This window comes from Cololabis saira, chromosome 2 (genome assembly GCF_033807715.1).
Source record: "Cololabis saira isolate AMF1-May2022 chromosome 2, fColSai1.1, whole genome shotgun sequence".
Taxonomy (NCBI): domain Eukaryota; kingdom Metazoa; phylum Chordata; class Actinopteri; order Beloniformes; family Belonidae; genus Cololabis; species Cololabis saira.
The window spans coordinates 26,285,389-26,297,252 of record NC_084588.1 but is presented as its reverse complement, the minus strand read 5'-3'; the positions used below and the strand labels follow the sequence as shown (position 1 = coordinate 26,297,252).

At 37.9% G+C, this 11,864-nt stretch overlaps 1 protein-coding gene across 1 annotated transcript; it reads left to right on the top strand.

The window, feature by feature from the left end:
- Positions 1-8,155: 8,155 nt before the first annotated feature.
- LOC133420350 (BTB/POZ domain-containing protein KCTD12-like) lies at positions 8,156-10,676 on the top strand. Its single transcript, XM_061710033.1, has 2 exons — positions 8,156-8,663; positions 9,582-10,676. Exons 1-2 carry the CDS (start codon positions 8,259-8,261, stop codon positions 9,954-9,956), a joined length of 780 nt encoding a protein of 259 aa, XP_061566017.1. The 5' UTR covers positions 8,156-8,258; the 3' UTR covers positions 9,957-10,676.
- Positions 10,677-11,864: the final 1,188 nt, after the last annotated feature.

Below are 11,864 nucleotides of genomic sequence, written 5' to 3'. Positions count from 1 at the left end.
AGCAATATTAAAATAATAAAAGGCTTGCAATATTTCAGTTGATTTGTAATGAATCCGGAATGTATGACATTTTTGTTTTTTTTTAATTGCATTACAGAAAATAAAGAACTTTATCACAATATTCTAATTTTCTGAGACAGTCCTGTATACTCACGCACATTCACATAGCAAGCCACACTAATTTATTTTCTATTGAGTCATGTAACCCCTCATGTAGCATCTAAGGTTTCGCAAACCTATAAATATGAGATGATTAAACTCATTTGACCTTTCTTTCTTCTATTTAACCAAATCCTTCACAATGAAATAAGCAGAGATGGAATCTCTGCTTATTTCATTGTGAAGGATTTGGTTAAATAGCACAAACCGAATGTTGATTAACTGAACTCATCAACTATAAATTACTACTTGTTCATCTTGATTCTTGTTTAAGGGTTTTGTGTTATGTGGTTATAATGCAGGCAAATACGGTTTTAAATCTACTTAAAGAAACAGAAGCGCAGCAGGCAGTCAGACAAAATATTGATAAAAAATACTGGGTTGCAAACAGAGTTGACATGAGGCTAAAAGTAGTGGCTGAACATAATTACAACCTTAAATACAAAAGTACAGAGAATAATGTTTTTCAGCATTTTGTAACGCTTAAAAAAAAGATCTTATTGCCCTGGGAGCTATACGCATATATGTCCATGTATCCTTGTGAGATATATTCAGCAGTGTGGCACACCATTCAGCACTGTAAACTGAAATAAAAGCAAAATGTACACATGATCATGAAATAGAATTAATAAAATATAGCTAATAAACAAAGGTGGACAGGTGATGTAGATCTGCCATATATTATATTTAATGAAGAATGATTTAAAAGGACTCTCCAGATGCAGAGATCTGATTTAGTTAGTTCATCTTTAATCTCTTCTTCGCCTCTTCTGACTCACATCTCAGATGGAGGAAAGCAGGGTGAGAGGAGAGGAGGTAAGAAGAATGGAGTTAAAAACATTTTAATGAGAAGAGTGGGCTCTGTCACTGGTTAGGTCTTGTTCAGAAAACAGGCCTATGACTGTAGGAACAAGCACAAATTCTGTACATTAACATTTTAAAAAGGAAAAACCTAGTGGCTCATGTTACATCTATTATTGGAACATTTTTTTCAACAACGGTATGTACAGTGACATGAAAAACAATTGAAAAATATTATTTTTCTCAACAAGATAGTATCTATACTTTTGAGGCCTTTCATTTCTCCACTTACATGGGTTACGGGTTTAAAGTAGATCAAAGATAAAGTCATTTTTATTGCTCGGCTACTTCATACAGATTCTCTTTTGATTTACCCTCCTCTTTAAACTCAGAAGATATGAAAATTAAAGTACACCCCCTCCCCCGATTTGTATGCTCATGGATGTCAGTGATGATGTTGCCTAGCAACAGAGGTAACATGGGTCCCATCGTGACTCTTACTAAACCCACTGAACAGGAGAAAAACCCTTAATGTCAGACCACACTTCACCAGAGTCTTCGGAATTAGACTGCATTAGGGCATTCCTCTACTATCACAGGTGGCAGGTTTAAAGGAGATTCAGATTAACCGTTTTTGAGAAAGACAAAGATACAAATCGATATTGTTCAATTTGATAGAGAGAAAATGATTAATGTCTAGCTGCTTAGTATATGGAAGTGTAAACTTTGCTTGAAAAGCCAAAAGGTATGTCAGCACTAAGTGGAGTGTTTGAATTTCTGGGTCTCTATTGCTGTAAAAGAAACAGAGATAACCTCCTTCACTTCCACTTCCTCCTACTCTATGAGTATTTATTTGTAGGTGTATGTACAGTATATTCATGCTGATTAAATGTTGTCCATCTTAAGCAAGCACATGAGGTCCAAGAGTTTTATCCAGTATTAAAAGAGAAGTTAAAACTAGTGTGTCCACGTTGATACAAAAAAAGATAAAGTTTCTGTCCCCTGGCTCGAGGATCACTGAAGAGGAGCGGTGTGGAGCCGAGAGTGGACAGGCAACACATGGATGATGGGACAGGCGTAGCAGAGGTCAGACTGCTGAGGGAGACTGGCTGTGGCTGGCTGGGTAGCAGATTAGAAGGCTGATTTATGTCACAAGCAGCAGGTCATGGGACTCTTCAGTGTTAAAGACAATTAACGGCAGAGAACTGCACATCCAAACTCAAAATAATACGTACAAGTATACACATGCAGTACCAATGCTGAGAGAAAAGTCACATGCTACAGGACGTGGTTATATTACATAAAGGGATTGCCTTTAAAATATGCTCTTGACACATTTCCTGAAACACTGTGCAACACATTGCTGTAACCAGTGGCACTGAGATAGATTTAACCCACTTACTTGATTTGAAGATTTTATTTCCAACATGCAAAAAGTGTACAAAAAAAGTAACAAAACAGAATACAAAAAAAAAAATAAAATATATATATATATATATATATATATATATATATATATATATATATATATATATATATATATATATATATATATAAGTTCATGGTATTTTCTAAACAGAAAGGGGATGAAAAAGTGTCTTTGTGTATCGATGGATCTGCTATTGAAAGAGTGTATCAGTTTAGATTTTTGGGTGTAATCATAGATGAAAACCTCACATGGAAATCTCAGTTAAAGTATGTTAAAACTAAGGTATCAAAGAATATTTTTGTTTTGAACAAAGTGAAACATGTTTTAGATTACAAGACAATGCGAATTTTGTATTGCTCCCTTATTTTGCCTTATTTTATTTATTGTGTCGAAGTTTGGGTAGAATACATACACAACAAATATCAAGCCTTTGTTTATTTTACAGAAGAGAGCAGTACGGATCATACATAAAAAGGAGGCAAGAGAACACACCAATGGACTTTTTATCAATGCAGGATTAATTAAACTTAAAGATATTGTTGAGTTACAGACTTTATTAGTTATGTTCAAGGCAAAAAGCAGAATATTGCCTGAAAATATACGTTTTTTTTGTGTTTAGTTCAGAAGATAAGGACCATAGGAGGAAATTTGATTTTAAACATCCGTTTGCACGAACTACTTTAAAACAAATGTGTATTTCAGTATGTGGTGTAAAATTATGGAACTCCTTAACAACTGATTTAAAGGATTGTAAAAATATTCACCAGTTCAAGAAATTGTATAAAGACAACACAATCAGACAATATGAATTTAACGGGTAAAATATCTTTTGTTGTTTTTGTTTTTATATTGTTGGTGAGTTAGTGTGTATGTCTTCTTATTTTTTTGTTTTGTTTTTTCATTATTTCTTTTTTTTTTTGGTATTATATAAGTAATGATTGTTGAACAGACGGACAGACCATCTTCATATGGATTGTTTTATTTTTTTTTGAAAAAGGGGCTTGGTATATAAGGCTTTCTTCTTCTTGCCCCTTTTCCATCATGGAATGGAACATATGTGAACTATTTCCATGATATGGAATAAATAAAAATGAAATGAAATGAAATGAAAATGAAATATATATATATATATATATATATATATATATATATATATATATATATATATATTTCATTTTCATTTCATTTCAGTTTACTTATAAAACACCCATACCTACTTTAATAACTGTCCTTTACAGTGATATAATACTCAATTATATGTATATATAAATGATAGACAGCTTTTGGAAACAAAACAGTTAAAACTTTTTTATTCAGATCATCATAGACATAGTTATAGATAGAACTTAACTTTACAACTTACTTTATCCAATTATCTTATTCCAGTCTGCAATAGAAAGGTTAACTTGCACGGCATTGGCACTCACGGATCTGAGACTGGACAGAGGACAGCAATTTAAGATTTGGTGTGCAGGAACAGATAAAGAGGAAAGGCTCAGTCATCTATGATCCCGTAAGCAAAACTCGTGAAACGTGTATGTGATACAGCTGTTACGCAAACTTTATGGAAACAAACTTTGCATCAGAAAACATAAACACATGACAGCAGTTTTAGTAATTTTAACTTATAAATTAACATCAATTACCTTTTCTTTATTAATTGTAGGCAGAAACTTTGTGATGTTGACATTAACGCAGATGTGAAACAAAGTCGTACGAGAGACTGTCCTAAGAAATCCTGAAAAGACAAAACTTTTCCTCGTCAGGAACCTCTCTCATCCAGGGTAACAGTCTGAGTCAAAACTTGCAAATGATGACGTGCAGTCTAGAAGCTGGATCACATAGATCACAACAACCTCACATTTCATTTAATATTGGACCCTCCAGTAAGACGAACAACCTGCTTTTTCATGTTCTGTCCACTAAGTGTTGCTCTAACACAGAGGCTGAAACTTGACTGCAGCGATACGGGAGGTATGTGCACCATCTAGAAAACAGTTTTACTGTATGTGAGAATTATTCAGAAAGAGAAAGTGTGTCATCTGCACCTGTACTGGATCAGTAAACTCGTCTGGTGTTTGAATTCAGCTACAAATCAAGCCAGAAATCTTGTTGTAATTATTGACTCAGACCTGAACTTCAACAGCCATCTAAAGTTTATCACTAAATCTGCCTATTACCACCTAAAAAAACATTGCATGTCCTTAAGGGGATTCTGTCTAAACAAGACATGGAAAAACGTATTCATGCATTCATTTTCAGTTGGTTGGATTATTGCAATGGCATCTTTACAGGCCTTAACAAGAAATCTATCAGGCAGCTGCAGCTGATCCAGAACGCTGAGTCCTTACAAACTCATCTGGATCTGGTTTGTTGTGGTTCCCAAGAACCAGAACCAAGCAAGGTGAGGCAGCGTTCAGTTATTCTGCTCCTCACCGGTGGAACAAACTTCCTGTAGACCTGAGGTCTGCTCCAACTGTCAGCTCCTTTAAATCAGGCCTAAAAACAATACTGTTTACTGAAGCGTACTCCTAAATTAAATACTTACCTGCTGTACTCTACTGCCCTTATTTTTAAAAACTTGTGCTTTTTATTATTTTACCTCTTTTCTTATAATTTTATTTCATTAATTTGGTATTTAAGTGTACTCTTAAATGAAATGCTTTCTGAAAACCGCGAATGATATGTGTACCTGCGGTACTCTACTGCCCTTAGTTTTCAGCAACATGTGCTTTTTATTATTTTACCTTCTTTTCTTATAATTTTATTTCATTTTATTTGTTATTTACTGTCTAAATATGTCTTTCCACTTTTAATGTTGATGTAAAGCACTTTGAATTAGCTTGTGTTGAATTGGGCTATATAAATAAACTTGCCTTGCCTTGAATTCAGGAACTGACAAGCAACCTGAATCATATCTGTATGTATGCTTGGGTTAGATGGTTAGAAGTCATAGCAGCTTGTCTTGCAACATATCTACAGCCCTATATTCATTCAAAGTGTACAGGGCAACTTTGTCAGTGACCGCAATGTTTTGGAAACTAAGGCATTTTAAGATTTTTCTCACTCTGCCTGGAATAAGATGGAAAAACTGAATTTTAAGGAGCCATTTTAAGGAGCCATTTCAATTTAAATAACTAACACATACTGGAGGCACAGATGTTTACTTGCAAATTATTATTGACCATTCTGCTCTCATTTGGTCTGCACTGAATCTGATTTTTAATCAATGTGAATTTTATTTAAGTATTTATATTATTCTATGTATGCTGTGTTCAAATTCTGCTGATTGGAGCTGTTGCCGGTCTTAGCCAGGATACTCATATAAACAACATTTTAAACCCCCTGAGTTTGTCCTGGTCAAATAAATGAATAAATCTGAAAGTATCTTCCACTGTTTCACAGCAGCTGTAACAATATAACCCTAAGGTTTGTCTTTTAGCATAGTTTAATATAAATACATCAAGATGAAAATGATTTAAATACATAATAAGGGCTTTTCTGATCTTACTAAATCCATATAGTCCGGGGTTTTTCTGTTGATGATACTGTTTTTGTGTAAACTTGGTGGAGGAACATGCTTGTACCTGCAAACCTCTCACTGTACCCATGCAGCAGATGTTCCCCTCATTACGCTCACTTGATTTGATTAGGAACACCTGTGAAATCCGACATAATCCAGTAAAACAGCTCTGCCATCAGGTCTGCTTTACCAAAGCTTCCCAAGCCCAACCATGCGTTCTGTTTTATGTGTGTTCCCATGGCTGGGGCTTAATATTTTGTCAGTCCCATGAAATTGTACAACAGGAAGATATTAACAACACTCTGTATATTTCCACAGATGGAACATCTGATCATTTTACACTGTGACCCAGCCTTTTGTACAAATAAGTGGCAACCATTAAAAGCCCAATGTGGTGTTTAGACAAGGATTCCTACAAATATAAGTACTGTTTGTGTTTCTTTGTACTCTGTATTTTAGCTCTGTTTTGTGACCCCGATCAAGGATGCCAGGACGCTTGCTCTGGAAACTCAGAAAGGGTCAGAGGCTTTGTTAAATATTTGTACCACCACTTTTCTTATAGCTCACAAGTAAATATAAAATTGAATTTAAAGTGAATGATAGGGAATGTGGGGGTGCTGTGATGTACCGTGTATTTATAGTCAGTCAGACTAGGTATGATAAGAACATTTCATCACATGGATGTCGAAGTTTCATCACATTGAGCTGAGGAAGAAACGACGGTGAGGCGAGGTCCTTGAAGGCCTCAGAGAGTGTAACTAGAAAAACTCATATATATCAGGATCGTGTGATATTATCAAATGATACTGAATATCCACAGCAGCACATGGAAACTGGAGGAAAACTGTTTCCAGACCCACAACTGTTTATTACTGTTTCAGTCATTCTACCTGAAAGGTCATAAAAGGTGTAATAAACAACAGGATGATTTACCAAAGCTGCCGAGCCATGTTTGCCAAAGTAACTTCCGAGTCATGCCATCAACTTGTCTGCTTCCAACCAGCAAGAGGACGTGTTTACCGTGGGAAACAATCTCTACCATTGTTAGAGTATTATAAATAGAACGTGATAGAAGTCAAGATCTCAGTTTGAGGTGGGAACGCGAGGTTTACAGATTATTCATTGGGAGGGAAGAGGGTTATAAATTAAGGGTGTGAGAAAGTGAGCAACCCCTCCCCTTCTCACCATCACCAGACATTTTTTTAATGTGTGTGGCAGAGTGGAGGATTGGGCGTGGTCTGCGGGGGAGCAGCACACAGGTGTGCCTGGTTCTGCTGATTGTGGCACACCTGTGTCCAATCAACCTCTCCACCCTGCCTGGGGTTATAAACAGCGGCTGGATACCAGAAAGGGGTCTGCTGAATGGAGATAGCTTGCTGAGAGGCTATGCCCCTTTGTGCCATTTTTTAGAATACGGATTTTGCCTTCCGCCTGTATGTCTGTTTTTTTTATGTAAAATAAAAAGGCTTATTTCTTTGGCATTCTACGCTCTGCAAGGTTTTTTTTTTACACCTCATCACCCAGGTCCAGTTTTGTCTTGTCCCCTTGTACGTGGGGAGGCCGCTCTGGTTCCTCACAAAGGGGTAACCTAAACTTCAAATCTTTATTTGTGCGTACAACAAAAATAAGTTTTTGTGTATCAGTTTGTGGAATTAAACTGTGGAATGGTTTGAATTTGGAGTTAAATGAACAAACAAAACAATTTAAGAAGAAACATAAAGAAATGGTTTATTTGAGGTATAAAAGTGAAGACTGTGTTTAAAGATCATCAGCTGTGTGTGTTCTGCTATTTCATCATGTTGTCTTTGTATGTTTATACGTATTATATTTATATCACAGTTATATTATATTTATGATAGAGCTTACATCTGGTATTAAACAGGTTATTTTTGTAAAAATGATATATATATATTTATACAAATTAGTGTATAGTATAAAAAGTAAATACAGACATATCATTTGTTTAGTTGTGGAAAGGGGGTGGGCTTAAATAAGTTTATACTTCCCCCCACTCCTTTTCGAACATGTAACTGAAATATGTGTTTTGATGTTGTTTTTTTTCTTAATGTGGTGGAATGCCCACCTGTATTTATTGTCTTATCTTTTTTCTTGTTTTTTATTATGTTCGAAATAAACAAAGCGAAAGAACGAACAGGGAGTCCCTGAACGCAGCCTCGAGTTTTCCATTCAACAGTTAAAGTCTACTGGCCGTCCTTTTCCTTCTCCTCCCACACAGCCAAACCATTATAAACATATGTGTACAGTGAAGAAGATACTCCCCAAACTGTCCGCCCCCTAAGTATGCAATAGTTACAGTCACGGGATTGAGGGCAGAAGGAGACAGAAATGGCTCAGACCGACAGGCAGAGTTCATCTTTCCCCGAGCTGGTGGAGCTGAACGTGGGCGGCCAGGTGTTCGTGACCCGGCTGCAGACGCTCACCGCCGTGCCGGACTCCCTGCTGGGCACCGAGTTCACCAAACACTCCCCCGCAGACATCCCCAGGGACGGCAAGGGCCGCTTCTTCTTCGACCGCGACGGCCAGCTCTTCCGATACATCCTGGACTACTTGCGGGACTCGCAGCTGTTCCTGCCGGAGTTTTTCCGGGAGAGGAAGCGGCTGCAGAGGGAGGCGGACTTCTTCAGGCTGCCGGGGCTGTCCAGGCTGCTGGCGGCGGCCGACCTGCCCGGCCGGCCCGGCGGGGAGACGGAGGACGGCGGGGAGCCGGAGCAGGCTGAGCCCGCCAGCCCGGTGAGCCCCTCCGCGGACACACTCATACAAATATTGTGCTGGATGTACTTAAAAAAAAAAAAAAAAGTCAACTTTTTGCAAGAGATTATTATGTAGATCAAGAAAGACTAGTCTTTGTATAAACTAATTAATTTTTTGTATGTAAATAATAGGACATTTTGCAAGTACAGTCAACTTAATTGTGTTAAGTTTACTTTATTTACCAAAATTAAGTTGACTTTAATTGCCAAAATTAAGTTGACTTCACTTGCAAATTAATTTTGTACTTATACTAAAAATTAAATAGTTTATACAAATACTAGTCTTTCTTGATCTACATAAAAATCTCATGCGAAAACGTTTTTAAAGTAGATCAAGCAAGATATTTTTGACTGTGGTGTTCTACTTAAACAAATAAAGCATGTTTCATCTAAACGTTGGTCAATCGGCCCAATAGATTAAAGGGGACCTATTATGGCATCTAATACCTATTTTAAACAGGCCCTGAATGTCTTAAAAACAAGTTTTTGATAGTTTTTGCTAAATAAATTAGAAATTCAGCCTCTGAGCCATGTCTTTATCATCCCAGTCTCTAACCTCATTATCTATGCGGGATTCTGAGTGGGCGGGGCTATGATAATGAGGCACTGTGCTGATTGGCTGTATCGGAGGCCAAATAATGTAAATCGCATTTTCGATACGTAACAAAAGGGAGCAGAATCTGGACGGCTCGTAGAAGCCACATCACTCTGGACAGCTCATCCGGGCGGCTGTACAGACACTGTAGAATCTGGTTGCTTTCCTCCTTCTCTGAGTTGGCAGGCTGAGGGGAGACCACTTTATACATGTTAAAGCAAGAAAAAAACATGTTTTTCATAATAGGTCCCCTTTAAGTTCAAAACTAGATGTATTGATGTAAAGCAACAAACTTTTTTTCAGTGCAGAGCGGCGCGCTCCCCGGCGGGCGGCGCCGGGTACATCACCGTGGGCTACCGGGGCAGCTACACCATCGGCAGGGACATCCAGGGGGACGCCAAGTTCCGCAGGGTGGCCAGAATCACCGTCTGCAGCAAGATCTCCCTGGCCAAAGAGGTGTTTGGGGACACCTTGAACGAGAGCCGCGACCCCGACCGGCCACCTGACAAATACACGTCCAGGTATTACCTGAAGTTTAACTTTCTGGAGCAGGCTTTCGACCGGCTGGCGGACGCTGGTTTCCACATGGTGGCCTGCAACTCCACCGGGACCTGCGGGAACGACGCCGGGGACGACAAGCTGTGGACCAGCTACACCGAGTACATCTTCAGCAGATGAACTGGGAGTCTTTTGGCTTGCAGGGGGGAAAGTTTTTGATCACAAGCTTTTTTCCAAGCAACACTGGGATAAAACTTCACTATTGTTAGGGTGCATTGATTAACACTCATAACTGTCTCAAGCTGCGCCTAGATTCAGTTTCTGCTGTGCTCAATGGAGTTGGACTTCACTGTCACCAACCCCCCCTCCTGCTTTGTAAGGGACTTCAAACTTCAACATCAGTCTAATTTCTAGAGGCAAAGACATTATGACTCCTCGGGTAATGCCACTGAGAGCCATTGTGAGTTATTTTTATGGCCCACTGGCTTCAGAACATTTATGACTTTCAAAGAGACTGTTGTGTTCCTAAGTAAATGACACAAATGGCTCCCTGGGGTAGTAGTAATGTTAGGAGCTTCTGTCCTCCGATCCTTTGTAAACACCGCTTGACTTTCTATTTCGCTTTAGAAAATATTAATTTGGATGTGTGCTTTAGTCTGGTTTGATTTTTACTTACAACCCCTGCTCTACAGTGGGGTTTTCTCCTGTAAGTGTTCGATTTTGAGTAACATTACAGACGCTTCTAGGTATGCTTCTTATTTGATTTTTTTGGTTCAAATTGATTCTATTGACTGGACACTGCTTTTAATACAGCATTTTTTTATATGCTTGTAGATGTGCTATAAGCTGCCCTGCATATTCTCTAATTTGATATACAGCAAATAAAGTATGATATTGTGACTTTATCTCCTCATTTGTCCTTGCTAGTTCCCTTTGGAGACAATTGAAGATGCATTATCTTTTAAAATACACAAATTAAAACCTTAAATATGCCAGGAAAAACTTCTTGTATTAACTTCTTAGCTCTTTTTCAAGACATTTTCATTGATGTCTTTGTTAAAAACCACCCTCTGTGCAACATGGATAATGTCCCTAACAGAGACTTTTACAAATATAGTAATATTGGAGGGCACTTGCCCTGCTGAATGAATGAGTAGTGATCCCACAAGAATACAATGCCATCAAAAGGGTTTGATGAAAATTTGACCTCAATTAAAGAAAGCACACTATTTTTCAACATTATTGCATTTGCATGTTGTAAATTCAAATGTCACCGAATGAAGAAGTTAGGAAGAGGATGTCATGAATAACATCTGCCTTATCGCAGACGCAATCTGACACCAACACACGTGCTTCCTGTAAAACGCTGACATCAGTCAACTGCATGAAAATGTTAAAATAACTGTCTTTTGTTGAATAACTTTTGAGTTTTCTGCACATAGTCATCAATTAATTTTAAACTGTATACCACATTTTATGACATGTGCCACACAAAGTGAAAGAGACAGAGATAACAGAAATGGTTAAAAAAAAGAAACATGATTTGAAATGAACTAGAAGAGTAACCGAAATCTACAGTAATTTGTTTTTTTCCGATTATATTTAAAAGACTTGCACTCACTAGTCACTTTGAATCAGCCAATCACATGGCAGCACCTCAGGGCATTTCAGCATACAGACACGGTGAACACAACCTGTTGAAGCTTCAGAGTGAGGAAAAAAGGTTTGTGTGACTTTGAATTAGGGCCGTTTTTCTCAAATAGTCAGATGGTCTCATATGACTATCTCAGAAACCGCTGATTTAGTGGGATTTTCACACTCATCCATCTCAAGGGCTCAACTGAAAATGAAGATCAGAACGTATCCACTGAGTGGGTGAAAATGGATTGTCTATGCCAGAGAAAGATTTGTTCAATATGACACAAAGGCAACAGTAACTCATTAAAACCATATCTGAACACACAATATGTCAGACTTGCAAGGTTTCATCAAATTGGTTAAAAGATTGAAAAATGTGGTTAGGTCTGATGACTCTAGATTTCTGCGGCAACATTTGAATATTTGAGTCAGAGTTTGGCAAAAACAACA